Below are 21,108 nucleotides of genomic sequence, written 5' to 3'. Positions count from 1 at the left end.
TAGTCTTCTAAGGATCTCCACACTGTCTTCCATAGTGGCTGTATCAATTTACATTCCCACCAAGAGTGCAAGAGTGTTCCCTTTTCTCCTCACCCTCTCCAGCATTTCTTGTTTGTAGACTTTTTGATCATGGCCATTCTGACTGGTGTGAGGTGATATCTCACACCACACACATTTCTTTATCCATTCATCTGCCGATGGACATCTAGATTGCTTCCATGTTCCAGCTATTGTAATAGCTAGATATATATCAACTAAATATCTCACAACACACCTCACACATTGTAGTTTTGATTTGCATTTCTCTAATAATGAGCGAAATTGAGCACTTTTTCATGTATTTGTCAGCCATCTGTATGTCTTCTTTGGAGAAGTGTCTATTGAGGTCTTTTTCCCACTTTTTGATTGGGTTGTTTGTCTTTCTGGTATTGAGTTGTATGAGCCACTTGTATATTTTGGAAATTAATCCTGTCAATTGTTACATTTACTACTATTTTCTCCCATTCTGAGGGCTGTCTTTTCACCTTGCTTATAGCTTCCTTTTCTGTGCAAAAGCTTTTAAGTTTAATCAGGTCCCACTTGTTTACTTTTGGTTTTATTTCCATTACTCTATGAGGCGGGTCAGAGATCATTTTAATTTCTGTCATTGAGTGTTTTTTATTTTCCTCTAAGAGTTTTAAGGTTACTGGTCTTATATTTAGATCTTTAATCCATTTGAGTTTATCTTTGTGTATGGTGTTAGGATGTCTTCTAATTTCATTCTTTTACAAGTAGTTATCCAGTGTTCCCAGCACCATTTATTGAAGAGGCTGTCTTTGCCTCATTGTATATTCTTGCCTCCTTTGTCAAAAATAAGGTACCCATATGTGCATGGGTTTATTTCTGGGCTTTCTATCTTGTTCCATTTGCCTATATTTCTGTTTTTGTGCCAGTACCATACTGTCTTGATGACTGTAGCTTTATAGTATAATCTGAAGTCAGGAAGGTTGATTCCTCCAGTTCCATTCTTCTTTCTCAAGACTGCTTTGGCTATTTGGGGTCCTCTGTGTTTCCATGTGAATTCTGTAATTTTTTGTTCTAGTTCTATGAAAAACGCCATGGGTAATTTTATAGCGACTGCACTGAATCTATAGATTTCATTTGGTAGTATAGTCATTTTCAAAATATTGATTCTTCCATGTTCCAGGAACATGAAATATCTCTCCATCTGTTTATGTCGTCTTTGATTTCTTTCATCAGTGTCTTATAATTTTCTGTGTACAGTTCTTTTCTCTCCTTAGGTAAATTTATTCCTAGATATTTTATTCTTTTTGTTGCAATGGTGAATGGGACTGACTCCTTAATTTTTCTGATTTTTTCATTGTTAGTATATAGAAATGCAAGTGATTTCTGTGTATTGATTTTGTATCCTGAGACTTTGCTAAATTCAATGATTAGCTCTAGTAATTTCCTGATACTGTTTTTAGGGTTTTCTATGTACAGTATCATGTCATCTGTAAAGTGAGTAAAGTGAGAGCTTTACTTCTTTTCCGATCTGGATTCATTTCTTTTTCTTCTCTGATTGCTGTAGCCAGGACTTCCAGAACTATGTAGTGGTGAAAGTGGACACTCTTAGGGGGATCTTAGGGGGGAATGCTTTCAGTTTTTCCACCACGGAGAATAATGTTTGCTGTAGGCTTGTCATATATGGCCTTTACTATGTTGAGGTAGGTTGCTTCTATGCCCATTTTTTGAAGGGTTTTTAATCATAAATGGGTGCTGAATTTTGTCAAAGGTTTTTTCTGCATCTATTGAGATGATCATATGATTTTTATCTTTCAATTTGTTAATATGATGTATCACACTGATTGTTTTGCACATATTGAAGAATCCTTGCAACCCTGGAATAAACCCAAATTGATCAACATGTATAAGCATTTTGATGTGTTGATGAATTCTATTTGCATAAAATTCTGTTGAGGATTTTTGCATCTATGTTCATCAGTGACACTAGCCTGTAATTTTCTTTTTTGTGTCGTCTTTGGTTTTGATAGCACGGTGATGGTGGCCTTGTAGAATGAGTTTGGAAGTGTTCCTTCCTCTGCAATATTTTGAAACAGTTTTAGAAGGACAGGTATTAGCTCTTCTCTAAATGTTTGACAGAATTCTCCTGTGAAGCCATCTGGTCCTGAGCTTTTGTTTTGTGGGAGATTTTTGACCACAGCTTCCATTTCAGTGCTTGTAATCAGGTTGTTCATAATTTCTATTTCTTCCTGGTTTAGTCTTAAAAGATTGAACTTTTCTAAGAATCTGTCCATTTCTTCCAGGTTATCCATTTTATTGCCATATAGTTGCTCATAATAGACTCTTATAAGCCTTTGTATTTCTGCATTGTCTGTTGTAACCTCTCCTTTTTCATTTCTAATTTTGTTGATTTGATTCTTCTCTCTTTTTTTCTTCATGAGTCTAGCTAAAGGTTTGTCAATTTTGTTTATCTTCTCAAATGACCAGCTTTTAGTTTTATTAATCTTTACTACTGTTTCTTTTATTTCTTTTTCACTTATTTCTGCTCAGATCTTTATGATTTCTTTCCTTCTGCTAATTTCGGGGGCTTTTTGTTCCTTTTCCAGTTTTAGGTGTAAGGTTAGGTTGTCTATTTGAAGTTTTTCTTGAGGTAGGATTGTATTGCTCTAAACTTCCCTCTCAGAACTGCTTTTGCTGCATCCCATAGGTTTTGAGTTGTCGTGCTTGCATTGTGATTTGTTTCTAGAAATTTCTTTGATTTCCCTTTTGCTTTCTTCAGTAATCTGTTGGTTATTTAGAAACGTATTTTTTAAATTTCCATCTGTTTGTGTTTTTTTACAGTGTTTTTTTTTTGTGTGTGTAATTGATATCCAGTTTCATAGTGTTGTGGTCAGAAAAGATGCTTGATACAATTTCAATTTTCTTAAATTTACTCAGGTTTGATTTGTGACCCAAGATGTGGTCTATCCTGGAGAATGTTCCATGTGCACTTGAGAAGAAGGTGTATTCTTCTGCATTTGGATGGAATGTCTTGAAGACATCAATGAGATCCATCTCATCTAGTGTATCATTTAAGACTTGTGTTTCCTTATTAATTTTCTGTTTTGATGATCTGCCCATTGGTGTGAGTGGGGTGTTAAAAGTCTCCTACTATTGTTGTGTTACTGTCAATTTCTCCTTTTATGTCTGTTAGTGTTTGTCTTATGTATTGAGGAGCTCCTATGATGAGTGCATAGGTATTTCCCAATTGTCATGTCTTCCTCTTGGATTGATCATTATGTAGTGTCCTTCCTTATCTCTTATAATATTCTTTATATTTTAAGGTCTATTTTGTCTGATATGAGGATTGCTACCCCAGCTTTCCTTTGCTTTTCACTTGCATGGAATATATTTTTCCACCCTCTCACTTTCAGTCTATGTGTCTTTAGGTCTAAAGTCAGTTTCTTGTAGACAGCTTGTATCCATTCAGCCAGTCTGTGTCTTTTGGTTGGAGAATTTAATCCATTTACATTTAAAGTAATTATTGATATATATGGTCCTATTGCCATCTTCTTAGTTTTTTTGGGTTTGATTTTGTAGAACTTTTTCTTCTTTTGTATTTTCTGACTATATAAGTCCCTTTAACATTTTTTGTAAAGCTGGTTTAGTGGTACTGAATTCTCTTAACTTTTGCTTGTCAAAAGCTTTTGGTTTCTCCTTCAATTTTGAATGAGTTCCTTGCCAGGTAAAGTAATCTTGGTTGTAGATTTTTCCCTTTCAGTACTTTAAATATATCCTGTCATTTCCTTCTGGCCTGCAGAAAGATCAGTTGTTAAATGTATGGGGTTTCCCTTGTATGTTACTTACTGCTTCTCCCTTGCTGATTTTAATATTCATTGTGTTTAGTCTTTGTTAGTTTGATTAGTATGTGTCTTGGTGTGTTTCTCCTTGGGTTTATCCTGTTTGGGACTCTGTGCCTCTTGGACTTTACTATTTCCTTTCCGTGTGGGGAAATTATCAACTATAATCATTCAAAAATTTTCTCATACCCTTTCTTCTTCTCTTCTTCTTCTGGAATCCCTATAATTTGAATGTTGGTACATTTGATATTGTCCCAGAGGTCTCTGATACTATCCTCAGTTCTTTTCATTCTTTTTACTTTATTCTGCTCTTCAGAAGTTATTTCCACCATTTTATCTTCCAGCTCACTGATTCACTTTTCTGCTTCAGATATTCTGCTATTGATACCTTCCAGGGTATTCTTAATTTGAATAATTGTGCTGTTTGTCTCTGTATGTATATTCTTTAATTCCTCTAGGTCTTTGTTAATTCATTCTTGCATCTTCTCCATTCTGTTTTCAAGGTTTTTGATCATCTTTACCATCACTATGGGCTTCCCTGATAGCTCAGTTGGTAAAGAATCCACCTGCAATGCAGGAAACCCCAGTTTGATTCCTGGATCGAGACGATCCTCTGGAGAAGGGATAGGCTACCCACTTCAGTATTCTTGGGCTTCCCTTGTGGCTCAGCTTGTAAAGAATCTGCCTGCAATGTGGGAGACCTGGGTTCAATCCATGGATTGGTAAGATCCCCTGGAGAAGGGAAAGGCTATCCACTCCAGTATTCTGGCCTGGAGAATTCCACAGACTATACAGTCCGTAGGGTTGCAAAGAGTCTGACACGACTGAGCGACTTTCACGTTCACTATCAGTATTCTGGTATTCTTTTTCAGGTAGTCTGCCTATATCGTCTTCATTTATTTGGGTTTCTGTGTTTCTAGTTTGTTCCTTCAGTTGTGCAGTATTTTTCTGCCTTCTCCTTATTATTATTTTTTTAAACATATTGTATTTGAGGTCTCCTTTTCCCAGGGTTCAAGGCTGAATTCTTTCTTCCTTTCGGTTTCTGCCCTCCTAAGGTTGGTCCAGTGGTTTGCATAAGCTTTGTATAGGATGAGATTTGTGCTGAGTTTTTTGTTGTTATTGTTGTTTTGTTTTTCCTCTGATGTGCAAGGCTGAGTGAGGTGGTAATCCTGTCTGCTGATAGTTCAGTTTGTAGTTTTTTTTTGCTTGTTGTTTAGATGAGGCATCCTGCACAGGGTGCTACTGGTGGTTGGGTGATGCTGGGTCTTGTATTCAGGTGGTTTCCTTTGTAGAGTTCTCACTGTGTGATGCTCCCCAGGGCTAGTTCTCTGGAGTCTAGGGTCTTGGAGTCAGTGCTCCCACTCCAAAGGCTCAGGGCTTGATCTCTGGTCAGGAACGAAGATCCCACAAGTGGTTTGTTATGGCATTAAATGAGATTAAAACAAATACCTCAAAACGAAAAACCGAAGATTAACCCCAGACAAATGGCAGTTACAAAATCAGGCAAATAATAATTAAAATAATGGAATATACATATACACTCATAAGCAAAATCAAAACAGTCCAACAAAAATAAAGTACAATAGACTGACCCAGTAAACAAAGGAAACCAAAAATTATATCTACCAGTTAAGACAAAAACTAACTAAAGCACAAACTGGAGAACAAAACTAAGGCAAGGTGTCAAGTGGGGAATAAAGCAAAGAAAACAAAACTAACAAATATTTTGACAGGAAAGGAAAGAAAGAAAAGAAAGAATAAATATGCAAAGTTAAATATAGGTAGATATACATTAAAGATTAACTGCAAGGGGAAAAGAACAGTAGGAAAAGCAAACAAAGGAATAAATATAGAAAAAATAATAATAGACTTAAAAAATTTTTAATTAAGGAAAGGAAAAAAGAAGAAAAACAAAAAAGCAAAACTCTACAGGAATGCAAAAGCCCAATGTACAGGCAGAGGTTTATAAGAACAATAAAAAGTGTGATAGAAAAAAAGAAAAAATATTCAAAAGCTGTCAGGGAATGTTTAACAGGAGGATTCCTACATGCTGTTTCTCATAAATCCTCTGTTTCTTATCAGTTTCTTGCAACAGAAACTAGTGGAACTAGTCCGCCCCCAGGACTGAGGTCATAGGATGAGACATGCGTGGGTCTCCTTCAGTAAACATTCTCCTTACGACAAAACAGCTTAGTCTAAACATTCTCCTTACGACAAAACAGCTTAGTCTCGATCCTCTTTCTTGAGATATGGATTGTCTCCTGACTTTATGACCATTGTTAATCCCTTGTTCCCTTGGTAACGGCTGCTGTACAGTTGGTTTTCTGATCTTTATCACTGTCGAAAGAAATTCCTTATACAACAGCCTATATATACTCACAGAAAGATCATTAAACCACCTTTGCTCCATCAGAACTTGGGTCCCCGTGTCTTTCTTTCTTTCCTTCTTTCTTTCTCTCTCCCTCCCTCCCTTCGGCTCTCTCTCTCACTTTCTTATCAACTCTGGACCGCCAGGTTCTGGTCCATTAAAGGACCGCAACAAAAAGTTTAATTAGATTTCATGGTGTCCATAAAATCGACAGCTACAATGGGGGAGGGGGGAAGGAAAAGAAAAAAGAAAAAAATCCAAAGGAAACTACAGAACAAGTCAAAACATAAGAATAATAAATGCTTTTCTTGAGTCACTGCCGTCAGGGTCCTTTCCCTCACTGGGAGTCACCGTCCACCTCACCTCCCCAGGACGCCCTCCAACACTGCGCTGGTCTCTGGACCTGCTGTGGGGGCAGCTCAGACTCTAATCTGGTCCTGCTCCTGTGTGTTCTCGCCTCCACACACAACTATCAGAACTAGTGTGTTTTCCTTTGTGGGAACTCTCAATGTCCTTTTGTATATTCCATAGACTCAGAGTCTGTCTAGTTGATGGTGTGGGTTTAATCTTCAGCTTGTGCAGCTGGTGGGAAGGTTTTGGGTCTTCCTTAGCCACACTGCCCCTGGGTTTCAACTGTGGTTTTATTTCCACCTCTGCATGTGGGTCATCACTGGGGTTTGCTCCTGAGGCTGCCCTGAGGACTTGGGTTTGCCCCTGGGAGGGCCAGGTGTGGAGGTGGTGCAGCTGCTTGGGTCACAGGGGTTCTGGCAGCACCAGGTGCCCAGGGGAGTTGGCGGCTAGGGCAGCAGGAAATATGGTGCTCTAGAAGGGTATGGCAACCAGTGTTGGCCAATATGCTCCAGTATTCTTGCCTGGAGAAACCCCCTGACAGAGAAGCCTGGCAGGCCACAGTACATAGGGTTGCAAGGAATTGGACATGACTGAAGCAGCCCCACATGCACAGACGCCAGAACTTTTTTGCCTGTGGCAGCTCTGCCCCAGTGAGGGTTGAGCATGAAGGTGGCGCAGCTGCCTGGGTTGCGGGGACCCTGTGCAGCACCAAATGTGCAGGGACACGGACTGCCTCAGCCGGAGGTGTAAGGGCCCCACCAGACTCTTTCCTCGAGCCTCTGGTAGCTGGTGATCAGGCCTCTTTGGCTAGTCTTTCTCCACAGCTCCGCCCATTCAGGCACTTAGAGGGCTCGCCTGCCTGTGTTTGGTGAGTCAGGCACATAGTGGGGCCCCCCTGGGTGGGGTCCTGCTCTGCAGATTGGCACATCAGTCACTTAAAGGGCACCCTGGCTGGGGTCCTGCTCTGTAGATTGGTGCATCAGTCACTCAAAGGGGCACCCTGGGTGGGGTCCTCCTCTGTAGATTGGCGCATCAGTCACTTAAAGGGGCACCCTGGCTGGGGTCCTGCTCTGTACACTGGCGCATCAGTCACTTAAAGGGGCACCCTGGTCAGGTCCTGCTCTGTAGATTGGCGCATCAGTCACTTAAAGGGGCACCCTGGTGGGGTCCTACTCTGTAGATTGGCACATCAGTCACTTAAAGGGCACCCTGGTGGGGTCCTACTCTGTAGATTGGCACATCAGTCACTTAAAGGAGCACCCTGGTCAGGTCCTGGTCTGTAGACTGGCACATCAGTTACTTAAAGGGGCACCCTGGCTGGGGTCCTGCTCTGTAGATTGGCGCATCAGTCACTTAAAGGGGCACCCTGGCTGGGATCCTCCTCTGTAGACTGGCGCATCAGTCACTTAAAGGGGCACCCTGGCTGGGGTCCTGCTCTGTACACTGGTGCATCAGTCACTTAAAGGGGCACCCTGGTCAGGTCCTGCTCTGTAGATTGGCGCATCAGTCACTTAAAGGGGCACCCTGGTCAGGTCCTACTCTGTAGATTGGCGCATCAGTCACTTAAAGGGGCACCCTGGTGGGGTCCTCCTCTGTAGTCCAGTGTGTGAGGCATTTGATGGGCCAGCCTCTCTATTGTTCAGCTGCCGATGCTGGCGTGTGGGGAGAGAGAGGCTGTGGTGATGGCTCCACCCCCTACGCGTGACTCAGCAGTACTGCCTTACTTCCATGGCTGCCTAACTTTCCTCCACAGGCATCTCCCACCACAGTCTCCTCCTCCACATCTCCTTGGTCTGTCTCTCCACAGTCAACAGCAGCCCTGGCCCTGGGATTGCTCCACAGTCCCTACGCTCCAGCTCCCATCTGCGGTGCCTTCTAGGGGACCTGCCTCCCTGCCCAGGGTATGTATGGCTGTGGCAAGGACTGTCTGATTCTCATTCCATGTGTGTGTGTGTGTTAGTTGTTCAGTCGTGTCCGACTCTACTTCATGGACTATAGCCTGCCAGGCTCCTCTGTCCATGGAATTTTACAGGCAAGGATACTTGAGTGGGTTGCCATTTTCTCCTCCCTCAGTCAGTCAGTCAGTCCAGTCACTCAGTCGTGTCCGACTCTTTGCGACCCCATGAACTGCAGTACTCCCTGTCCATCACCAACTCCCAGAGTTTACCCAAACTCATATCCACTGAATCAGTGATGCCATCCAACCATCTCATCCTCTGTTGTCCCCTTCTCTACCTGTCCTCAATCTTTCCCAGCATCAGAGTCTTTTCAAATGAGTCAGCTCTTTGCGTCACGTGGCCAAAGTATTGGAGTTTCAACTTCAGCATCAGTCCTTCCAATGAACACTCAGGACTGATCTCCTTCAGGATTGACTGGTTGGATCTCCCTGCAGTCCAAGGGACTCTCAAGAGTCTTCTCCAACACCACAGTTCAAAAGCATCAGTTCTTTGGTGCTCAGCTTTCTTTATAGTCCAACTCTCACATCCATACGTGACTACTGGAAAAACCATAGCCTTGACTAGACAGACCTTTGTTGACAAAGTAATGTCTCTGCTTTTTAATATGCTGTCTAGGTTGGTCATAACTTTTCTCCCAAGGAGTAAGTGTCTTTTAATTTCATGGCTGCAATCACCATCTGCAGTGATTTTGGAGCCCAAAAAAATAAACTCAGCTGAGTGCCCACAATCTGTCTGGCAATGTTCTAGACACTGGCGACAATAGGAAAGTTCCTGAAATTTACACTGGAGTAAGAGAGATAGATGATAAATATACACATACAAGAGACCTTACAGTAGGAATACTATAGAAAGACAGTAAACAGGGAATGGGCTAGCAAGCGACTTTTATATGGAGAAGTAATGATTGCTAAGAATGTTAAATGGCTTTCTAAAAAGCAGATGTCTGAGTTGAGACCTGAGTGACATAAAAGAACCAGCCATGAAAATCAGAGTGAAAGGCAGCCCTGACTGAGAGAACCTCCTGAATGAAATTCTGAGGTGAGAAAAGCTTGATGTGTTTCAGCCCAATTAAGAGATAAGGGCAGAGGGGCTGGCAAGGAGCCAAACTGTATAAGGTCTTATAGGCCATGATGAGAATTTTGGATTTTCTTCTACATACAATAGGAAAATGTGGATGACGGTAATTAGAGTTTAATGCCTAGACTATGAAGATTTAAGACAAGGGCTGATGATTGCAATTAAATTACTTCTATGGTATTAATTATGTATCCCTACATATATGGGCTGGACAAAAAAGTTGTTCATGGTATGCCTGGGAAGCAGAAGAAAAATGACAGAATACCTTCACATCAACCAGCTCATGAAACACAGGATTCTAGAGTCACAGAAAGCTTCATGATCATCTGGCTTAACATTCTCTACATTTAGAGATAGCCTATCTCAGTTAAAGAAAAATAATTTGTGAATTAGTACCAGTACCAGACCCTCATAACTCTTTTTATAAGGCCCAGAATACCAGGGATAACTAATTCAAAGGGTAAATGAAAAATTATTTATAGCCCCACAAATAAGTATCTTGGTGAAGGTACAAATCTGTTCTTGATTATTCATATCTAATGATAAAGATAATAATAAAAATTATCATGTATTGATTACCTACTTACATATACTAAACTGAAAGCTCTACATGGAGTTATTTAATACTTGAAATAGCCCTATGAGGTAGGTATATGAACAAAGGAACTAACAGCCACAAAGAATTAAGAAACCTGCCCAAGATCACCCTGCTGCTAAATATCAGTACTGCAGACTGTCTTTCTTCCTCAAAATCTGCTACATTGTGCTGCAACAGATAATATTGAGTACACACTGAAAACATTTATTTTGCTTCTCTCATTGTTTTACAGAACTCAAACACACATGCACACACAGCACACACATACACACAGAATGCTTCCTAACAGTAAAATGCGTCAGTCTGCAAATAAAAGTATTGCTGTATGAATAGTTCCCAATCCTTATCTCTAAAATGAAAAGGTGATGTGATCTAAAGTCCCTTTAACATGCTCTAATTGTTCTATGACTTGTGGTTAGAATTACATCTAACTCTAAAATTTTGTAATTTCTTCAGCATGTCAAGTACTGACATTTTGCATATCTACAAATAATAAATATCAAGGTGGTCTAGGACATATTTTTTTAAACCTTAGATTTCAAGTGATTGCTGCTGCTGCTGCTGCTGCTAAGTCGCTTCAGTCATGTCCGACTCTTTGCGACCCTATGGACTGTAGCCTGCCAGGCTCCTCTGTTCATAAGATTCCCCAGGCAAGAATAGGGCAGTGAGTTGCCATTTCCTTCCCCAAGGGATCTTCCTGACCCAGGGATCCAACCCACATCTCTTACAATTTCTGCACTGGCATACAGGTTCTTTACCACCTAGCACCACCTGGGGTGCTAGTCATTAGTAGGTAATAAAATCAATTTAGTGAGCACTGATCACGTTATAAAAAATAAACGGAATGTCAGACAATCATTGTGCTGTAAAACTTTTGTTTCATGGATGACTTTGAAGGGTTTAAGACTTTTGTGGAGGAAGTAACTGCAGATGTGGTGGAAATAGCAAGAAAACTATAATTAGAAATGAAACTTTAAGTTGCAAATGAACTGCTGAAATTTCATGATAAACTTAAATGGATAAAAGCTACTTCCAATAGGTAAGCAAAGAAAGTGGTTTCTTGAGATGGAATCTACTCCTGGTAAAGATGCTGTGAAGACTGCTGATGTGACAAGGGATCTAGAATATTACATACACGTAGTTCATAAAGCAGGGTTTAAGGGGATTGACTCCAATTTTCAAAGAAGTTCTACTATGAGTAAAATGCTATCGAACAGCATTAGTGCTGCAGAGAAATCATTCCCGAAGGAAGTCAATGAAGTGGCAAACTTCACTGTTGTCTTATTTTAAGAAATTGCCACAGTCACCTCTACCTTCAGCAACCACCACCCTGATCAGTCAGCAGCCATCAACATCAAGGCAAGACCCTCCACCAGCAAAAAGATTACAACTCACTGAAGGTTCAGACGATGGTTAGCATTTTTTTAGCAATAATGTAATTTAAAATTTAGGCATGTACATTTTTTACACGTAATGCTACTGCACACTTAACAGACTACCGTATAGTGTAAAAATAACTTTCATATGCACTGTGAAACCAAAAAAATTGTGTAACTTTGTTTTATTATGTGATATTTGCTTTATTTCAGTGGTCTGGAACCAAACCCACAATATCTTTGAGTTATGACTGCACTGCACATAACTTTCAGCAGAGAAGAGGAAGATAAGCTCCTATTCTTAAATACTTTGGACTTCATTTCTGGAAGTAGACATTCATCATTTATTAGTGTCATTTCACCTATTCATTTAGACAACATGTTCTGAGGGGCTTTATTTATATACCAAGTTCGGAAGATAGAAAGTTGAAGAAGAGATAGACATTGCTGACATTAGATATCTCCAACATGAGCAATATGTTGTATCAGTTTGACCTGAGAGGTTATTCACTCCAGAGGAGGCTGGTGGGCTATATAGTTCATAGGGTCGCAAAGAGTTAGACACAACTGAGCAACTAACACACACTCCAAAGGAAAATACATTTTTCATCCCTCATACAAATCAGTGTTATCTTGAATGAATGAATGGAACCAATAAAGCAATTTGAGATAAAACCAGAATCCAAATGAGTGGTTGGGTTTCCATCTGCTTTTTTACCACTGGTCCAGCCCCAGAGTAGCAACCACAAGGCACTGAAGGCTGCGCTTACCTGTTCCTCCACGGGTGGCTCCTCCGGATTTAGAGGGATTTTTGATTCAACGTCCTCCCACTTCGGAAGGTGGTTAGACGCTGCAGTGTCAGTAGCAATGCCACCATTGTGTACCTTGATGCCGTTTGTTCCCTGGCAGGAGGGAGGAACGTGGTGAAAGAAAAGGCTCTTCTGTGGCATAGGCAGAAACCAGGCCACAGCGAAGGCCACAGAAACACAGGTGAGAGAGATGACATTCAGGCTGAATAGGGACCAGGATGCCACTGAGACGAGGATCTGCCCCAAGACAGAGCCCACTGTGAAGCCCACCAAGGTGGCACTTCGACAGTAGCTTGTGACTTTCTGGTACATGCTCAGGTCTACCACACTGTAGATGTAGGAGTAATAGGCAACTTCAGTGGCAGTGGCGATGCCATAGAAGAATTCCAAGAATTGAATGGCCAGCAGTCCCTGGGCATAGAGCAGCATGAACCAGGTAACAATAAGGCTGAGTCCCTGGAGCAGAATGACAGGCTTATAGCGGAGGTAGTCTGTGGCAAGGAACACAGGAAACAGCAGCACCAGGTAAGAGTAAGTCCATACTGGATATATTTCATTGAAGACCTGGTAGAAAAAGGATAAAACTCTGTTAGTGACCTCAAACAAACTGGAATATTCATAACAATTTATTCTTATAAAACAATCTACCATAACCTCAAAGATCTTATTCTTATCAAACAAAGAAATCTCATCAACAGTTCTGAGAATTGCTTGGAATTCACTTACCTGTTTCCATCCCATCATCTCTTCCTAATATCTTCCCTATTCGTCGAGGCCTAGTGCAATGCCTTCCTCATCCTGGAAGACTTGGCTACAGTTGATTGTATTTGTAATCTAACATCCAAAGCTCTCTTGACACTGCTTTCTATGTGTCACTCTCTTCAATTACCTCATAGCACTGCTTCTTAACCATGGTTACACATCTCTCAAGGAGCTTTAAAAATTTTGGATGCCTAGCCACAGGCATTTTTTCAAAACTTCCCACGAGATTTTAATATGAGCCAGAGTTTAGAACCACTGCTTTATAGGTTCTTTCAGAGTGGACTTGACTTTCATTTGCACAGCCTACATACTGTACTTGGCTGAATAAATGCTTTGGAAACAAACAAATGTTTTGGAATAATCATCAGTTCTTACTTTCAGCCACAGAATGGGGAACATAGATCCTACCATTGATTGGGTTTTTCTGTTATTAAGTTTCACTTCTTTGGGGTAACAGGAATAGATCAAGAAGGTAACTCTGTCCTACAGTCTTAACAGAGTAACAATCTATGAATGAAGCATTATAAGCAGCTCTGGTGCCTTTCTTTTCGCGTGTCTATGATATGGAAAAAAAAAAGGAAGGTTTTGTTTTCTTTTTCATTAATTTTTCACTGGAAGACAGTAGAAATAATTTTTAAACCAAAAAGACTCCAGCTGGAAGTCTGGTTCCATCATTTGCCGAATGATTTTTAAGTTGATTTTTCTTTTTTTAAGTTCCCTTTAGCCATCTCCATCATCAGTAAAAGAGAAGGAAAACCTATGCCACAGGGTTGTTTGTTGCAAGGGCTAAATGAGAGAACACATGTAAGTCACTTACTCCACTATCTTTTCATAGGTCTAAAGACTTAAGGATTGAAGCTAAAACACAGACCACTTGAGACAATATCCATTAAATTAATTGATTTAAGTCTCCATTCTTCAAATAAGAATCATTTTAAGTAGGAGACTTTTTCCTTTTCTCACACCTACCCCAGAGCCTAGCAAATTCCTGGGGGCTTAATAATAAGTCAGTTTCTAAGTGATCATTAAGTTTAGATCAGTGGCCTCAGTTTTTAAGTGCTTTCTGAAAGGTAGTCCTGCTAATAGGCTGAATACTTTGTGATGGAGTGATATAACCCTCTACTTTTTTTAATTCTCATGTATACCTCAGTTCACCCAAGTGTAACATAGGACTAACTGTTTTAAAGTTTTAGAGGAACAATATTGTAAAAAATTATTATAAAATATTTGCCAATGCAGATACCAACTATAAAAGGAAAACATAATCTAATATACATTCCAAACTTGATTTCTGATTGGCTGAATATCAAAAGTGATTCATCTATGGAGATTACTCAGCCACAAAAAGGAATGAAGTCAGCTGAACTGAGGTGGAGGAAATTAGAGTTTGTTATATGGAGTGAAATAAGTCAGAAAGAGAAAAACAAATATTGTATATTAATGCATATATATGGAATCTAGAAAAGAGTACTGATGAACCTATTTTCAGGGCTGAAGCAGAGATGCAGAAGTAGAGAATGGACTTGTGGAAAGAAGAGCAGGGGAAGGAGAGGGTGGGATGAACTGGGTGAGTATCACTGAAACATACACACTACCATGTGTAAAAGAGCTAGTGGGAAGTTGCTATGTCACCCAGGGAGCTCAGACCACTGGCCTGTGATGACCCCAAGGGCTAGGGTGGGGTGGCAGGGAAGTTCAAGAGGGAGTGGATATATGTATACTCATGGCTGATTCAGCGTGTTGTATGGCAGAAACCAACACACACTGTAAAGCAATTATCCTCCAATTAACAGTAAATTTGAAAAAAAAAATGGAAAAAAAGAGTGACTGATCTAACAGCCTCACCTTCATGAATTCTGGTCTAATTTCTGTTTCTAAATCATTTAGCAACCTCCACTTACCAGGAAACTTTCTTGTGCCTGAACATATACATAAAAGAATAACTGAGAACGGCAGAAATGATTCCGATCCACAAGGGTAGAAATTTTAACAAATGAGGAACAAAGTGTACTTTGCTGATATAGCACAGGGTCAGACACCTCTCAGCAGAAAACCAGAGCAGATAAGGGCAACCTTGAGATGAAAGTCCTGAAGAGTGAAGGCGTCCCTACAGACTTTGCACAGGTGTGTTCCATTAGCAAATTCCCACTTTTCAGCCTATAGTTTTAGATATTCTCCCATATCTTAAGTGTGAAACTGCCTCCTCTGGTTGACTCTGCATGTTTCTCCACTTTCACATTTTCCCCAACACAATACCACAGAGCTGTTAACCATTACAACTTCCTTTAAAAAATACTTTCCTTCTGTAACTCCATCTTCTTTGTTCTGCCATGCACTCCATGGGAGGTTCATTGATTCTTCACTCCAGTAATACTGTCTGTACTTTTACTTGTTGTATACATTTCAATACTAGCTGTCACCCAAAGCTACCAAGTTTTTATTATATACATCTCATCCTTTCAGTTACCAATTTAAAGTGTTTATACTTATGAGTCTAATTCCACTCCTAACACAAAAACCACAATTTAGATAATGAAGATAAGGAAAAGCAATGCCAAGCTGAAACAAAAATAAGGCAAGCAGGGGGAAAAAGACCAGATGTGTTCTCTTTAAGTTATTCTAAATAAGAAATCAGAATTTACTCCTAGGAGAGACATCAACCCAAGTGGACGGCCCCTTCCACAGTATTATCAGCAGTATAACAGAACATCTGTTACACACTATGCTAATCACCTCACCTGTATGACCTCATTTCATCCAAACAACGCTAAGAGGTAATTGCGTTTATCATGTCTATCTTACAACCAAAGTAACTAGGCCTCAAGTGAATTGCCCAAAGTTATCCCAGCAAGTCACTGGCAGAGGGAGAACCTGACCTGGATATTCTGAATCCACCACATTCAGACGCCTCAGTTCTTCAATCAGAAAACTGTTTTTGATTACCTACTATGTTCCCCCCTTACTTCTAATGCCGACAGCACCTTTTCCAACCTGTATAGGGGTGCTTTTATGGGGCTTTCAAGAAGAAAGAAGACCAAACAACCTACAGAGCTTAGCCACTGGGTCTCCAAAAGAGGATCCCTTCTTAGGATAGTTAGGGAGTCTGGGATGGACATGTACACACTGCTATATTTAAAATGGAGAATCAACAAGGACCTGCTGTAAAGCACAGAGAACCCTTGCTCAATGCTCTGTGGCAACCTGGATGGGAGCGGGGTTTAGAGGAGAATGGATACATGTACATGTATGGCTGAGTCCCTTCGCTGTTCACCTAAAACTATCACAACACTAGTTAATCAGCTATACCCCAATACAAAATAAAAAGTTAATAATAATAATAATAATAATAATAATAATAATAAAAGAAGATCCCTTCTCTCTCAGTGCCTCCAAGGAGAAGCTGTGGTACCAGGAAATAACTTCTTTGATGGATACTTTCCCTTCAGGAAACTTCCTACATGCAAAAATGTACAGATTACAGAGATTACTTTCTCATTGCCCATACTTGGACAATACCCTCTTATCTCAGGTAACATCTGCCATGCAAGAAAAGGGAATTGATTTTATTCTAAAGTGTCTTTCACAGGTCTTTGGAACAGAGCTTGTTTGTGCTTTCTTCCGAGACACAAACAGTTAAGGAAAAACATGTTTCGTTTTAAACTCTAATTCAGCTTTAGACTTTTAGAATCAAGTTTCATTTAGACTACTAGTTAACAAGCACTTATTTGTACAACACTATTTCCAAACTGTATGAAGATTACAAAAACAAAGAATAAAGTGAAGTCTCAGTTCTCCAGGAGTTCTGAAACTAGTGAAAAATATATACACACAAATTATTGATAAGGGAGACAGGAAATACGGGGTTGCTTCTTTGAACTGGACCTTGAAGGATGAGAAAATCAGAGGCCAACAGAAAGATATCAAGAGTTCTGTAGAAGATTATCCCAAGCAGAGATCACATCTTTGAGCACAAGCCAGTAGATGAGAGAATGGATATGCTGGATTTATGACTGTAAGATTAACATGGAGTTTGAGCACATATTAATATAAGGCAAGAGGAAGAAGGATGGAGTAGGAGATAAGGGTGTTAAGAAGTAAGAACCAAATTCTGTAAGGCTCTGAATAGTAGGTACAGTAGTTTTAATATATTAAGTCGAATGCTTTAAAAACGTCACTTCTCTGGTGGTCCAGTGGCTAAGACACCACGCTCCCAACATGGGGGCCCAGGTTCAATCCCTAGTCAGGGAAACCACGTGCCACAACTAAGATCCAGTGCAGCCAAATAAATAAAATAGCCTGCTAGGCTCTTCTATCCAGGATTTTCCAGTCAAGATACTGGAGTGGGTTGCTATTTCCTCCTCCAGGGGATCTTCCCCATCCAGGGATGGACCCCCCATCTCCTGCACTGGCAGGCGGATTCTTTACTGCTGAGCCACTGGCAAAGCCCCAGAGGACAGTACTGAATGTCAAATCCAATGCTGAAAAAGGTGAGAGGATAAAAAAGTTTTTGGTGATAAAGAACTCTGTTTTATTAAAAGTTGGTTTTTAACCACTGAAATACAAATTTTAACCTATTTAAAATTTATAAAGTCATACAAGTTAACGGTTTTCCTATAATCTAGGGAAGAAATCCTTTGAGAATGGAAAGAGGAAATTCTGTCCTTTTTTCCTCCTTTTGTCTTTGGACCTGGTTAACAACAGCTCTGTCTAAGATGATCACATTTGGCCCTTCTAAAGTCTCCTGGAGGAAACATAAAATTCAACACAAATATCACTAGCCATGATTTGACATTCACTTTCCTAAAAAAAAATTATACAATATTAAGTAAATAAATAACTGTCCAGAGGTGAAAAACAAACACTCAGTTAGGAAGGAGAGCAAGTTGTGCTGTTTATTTCAGTTATTAGAGATTAAAAAAATCTAGGATTGCAGAGAGGCTGGACAGAGCTATACTGCGCCTGACCAACAGAACAGAATCAGCCACAACTCTGAGGTTCTCAGAGACAAACGACATCCTTTTCCAGACCTCTAGATTTCTCTTCAAACCCTGCCCTCTTCCTCCACTAATCTGCAGTGACAGAAGCATGCTCTGTTTTCGTTACACATTCAGCAAATATTTCCTGGGCCTGGCACCCCTGCTTTATTGCACTACACCACCCCCCCCAACATATTTCATTCGTCGTAGGAAGATTTCTGATAATCAGGGCACATGATGGCACGTCACATAGCAATTTTGCCCAGAGCACTTGTACAAAACAGACTAGCTTTCAAAGAGCAACACTGGAAGCATGTTTCTCCCCTCTGTGCTTCTCTTTCAGGCAAGGTGCAGATCACATGGCAGGTCACATGAAACTTTAATTGTGAACGGCTTAAAAGTAGTATCATTTCTGCTTCAGAGGTCACACCTCAGATTCAGTAGTTGTTTGGGGGTGTTCTATTAATAGAATCATTCTATTTAAGGAAGTCATGTTCCTTCTTCTAGAATCATTCTGTTCACAGGAGTTGGCCCTTTCAACTTCATTACTGTTTTTAACCAATATTCTAATTCAAATAGGTAATGAGTAACTGTTACAGTTCCTTGTGGAGCAGTCCATAAGACTGAGAAATAAAGCTGAAGTTGGGTAAAGTTAATACTACTTGCTAGCTGCAAGGCAATATGAGAAACTCAAATGAAATCCTCAGCCCAGGGTTCAATTCCTGGTTCAATTCAACTCAGCCAAAATTTCAATTCCCTTGTTAAAGTGCCCTTGAAAATGGAAGAGCAATCCAACAACAAACTGGAACATAAGTAATTACATCCTGCTCTGACCTGTTATACAGGGGTATTCAAAAGAGTTGACCAGTAATCACTGAGAAGGGAGTAAAGTTTATATAGGAGGACTTCACTGGGAGCAACTGGGGCAGGGAGGCAGGGTGAGAGGAGTGGACAATGGAAGAAAGGAACAGCTAACAACTGCACTCAGCTTTCACCCTTTGTGGTGCTCTAGAAAGGAATACCAGACCTCAGCTTCCATGCTTTGTAGTATTCAAGGAAGAGGATGCTGAATCTGCTTTATTTGGGTTGTATGGGAGTAACTTCAGTTTACTTCCTTTTCCAGTTAAGGTCTTTCTTTTTCAAACAACAGATGTTGAGATTGACCATACACTTTGAAGACTTGAGTACATTTTTTAAAGCACAAATGCACTTCTAAAGTACTTACAAATTCTCCTAGGGAAAATCAATCAGCAAGAAGTTCTTGATCATGGACTATGTACTCTCAATTACTCTGAACATCGCGGGCAGAACAGAACGAGCAAAACTAACATCCGTGAATCAACAAATCACAATGCACGAAGAACTATAATTAAATGACAACTGTGTGACACCATCTAAATATCTGCTTTTATCACAGAGAGGTGGGGTGGGGGGTGGTGAGGCGTACTGGACACAGTCTCACCCAATAAAAATCAAGACAAGATGATGGTTCTTGTTCTGTACACTTCTTACTTGAGCACGACCAACCGCCAAGGGTAAACAAATGGAAGGGAAGAAGAAGGTGCAGCAGGTAGCGGGGAAGGTCCTTTCAGAAAGCAGGAGTCACAAGGCATCTGGCTCCTTACTTTCAGGCAGCAAATATTTATTTAAACCTTTACCATGTCCAAAGTACAGCTTGCTGTTTTCGTTTTTCCTCCCAAATATTCTCTCCCCTCCTCTCCCCCGCCCCCAAGATGGATCAGTTGGAGCAGAGTGGGGCTACTGCAACATCAACACATCGCCTGAAGCACACGTGCACTGGGGCTCCCAAACCCCGAACCGCGCTCCGAGCCCTTCACCTGAGACCTGCCCTTCCAGTCCGACCGAGGACAGAAACACAGCGTGAATTAAGGCGGCGCCCAACACGGAGCAGCCCTTCAACTGGGGAAAGTCAGCAATCTCTGTCCAGAACGGCTCCCCGCGGCTCAAGCGTCTTTCTCCCTCCGCCTTTCCTCACCTGCGTCCCCTCCGTCCATCTCGGCCGGTCCGCGCTCCGCGCCGGTCCAGCCACCCCCAGCCAGCCGCACTTACCTCCCTCTCAGTCAGGTTCTTCTCCGGCCCCAGCAAGTAAGGGGTTAGGAAGGGCTCGGACGGCCTGAGGCTGGCGAAGAAGCCGTAGGCGCAGAGCAGCGCGGTGGGCAAGAACCAGCACTCGCGTGGGACCCGAGCAGTGCGCAGGAGCATGGTGGCCGCCGCCGCCCGCCGGGACTCCGGGCCGGGTACGACCATCCGGGGGGCGGGGACACGGCCCCTTCCTTCTTTTCCGTGCTGCCAACTAGAGTGAGGCTGAAGCGCTGTCCCCAGCGCAGACACCTGCAAATTGTAAGTGGCGCCTCCTCCCGGCAGGGGCAGGCAGTTCAGGGATAGCCACCTCCCACCGCAGCTCTTCCCAGTCTTTCCCAGCGCCCGGAGGCACACGTGCCGCCGCCCTCCAGCCGCGCTGCCGAAAACCAGCCACGCCCTCCGCCACCGCCTCCCTGCCGAGAACCAATCGGAGAGGACGCCGGGCAGTGGCTTCTCTCCCATTGGTCGGTGGCTCACAAGACGCGAACTCGGGTAGGCGGTGGCGGCGGGCGCGGTGGCACGCGTGACCACTGACGTCCTCTGGCTCTGGAGCGGAGGACGTGTAGGACTCTGGTGAGAACGCGGTGATGAGAGGCGCGGGGGCGCGCTGCTCAGGCGGAGAACCCTCCGCCCACGCTGGAGGTCAGCTAGTGCATCCGCGGTGCTGCAACTCACAGGTCACGAATGCTCGGCGTGGGCCTCATCCCCAGCAGGAGGAACGTACTGTATCACAGTTAGCCTCTCATTCTCAACCACGGTCCCTCTTTGAACGTCTGTTCGGATTCTCTTTCCCAGGTGGCCAGCGCCAAAGATTTCACCTTGGGACGGGGGAATGCTCTGCCTTTCTTCCAGCAGATTTCAGGCTCTTAAACTGTATTCATCTGCAGT

General features: G+C 41.8%; 1 protein-coding gene across 2 annotated transcripts in view; it reads right to left on the bottom strand.

Annotated features, from left to right (window-relative positions):
- SLC19A2 (solute carrier family 19 member 2) overlaps positions 1-20,599 on the bottom strand; it is a 32,176-nt gene extending 11,577 nt beyond the window's left edge. The window contains exons 1-2 of one of the 2 annotated variants that reach the window (XM_070474341.1): positions 20,188-20,599; positions 12,341-12,943 (exon numbers count right to left, since the gene is read on the bottom strand). In XM_070474341.1, coding sequence (XP_070330442.1) covers positions 12,341-12,943; positions 20,188-20,385 — 801 coding nt within the window. In that variant the 5' untranslated portion in view covers positions 20,386-20,599. The remainder of the gene's footprint in view (positions 1-12,340; positions 12,944-20,187) is intronic. The other variant, XM_020874154.2, reaches the window with a different exon arrangement.
- Positions 20,600-21,108: the final 509 nt, after the last annotated feature.

This window comes from Odocoileus virginianus, chromosome 11 (genome assembly GCF_023699985.2).
Source record: "Odocoileus virginianus isolate 20LAN1187 ecotype Illinois chromosome 11, Ovbor_1.2, whole genome shotgun sequence".
Classification (NCBI taxonomy): Eukaryota; Metazoa; Chordata; class Mammalia; order Artiodactyla; family Cervidae; genus Odocoileus; species Odocoileus virginianus.
The sequence above is the reverse complement of the archived record's forward strand: the minus strand, read 5'-3'. Positions and strand labels throughout refer to the sequence as shown.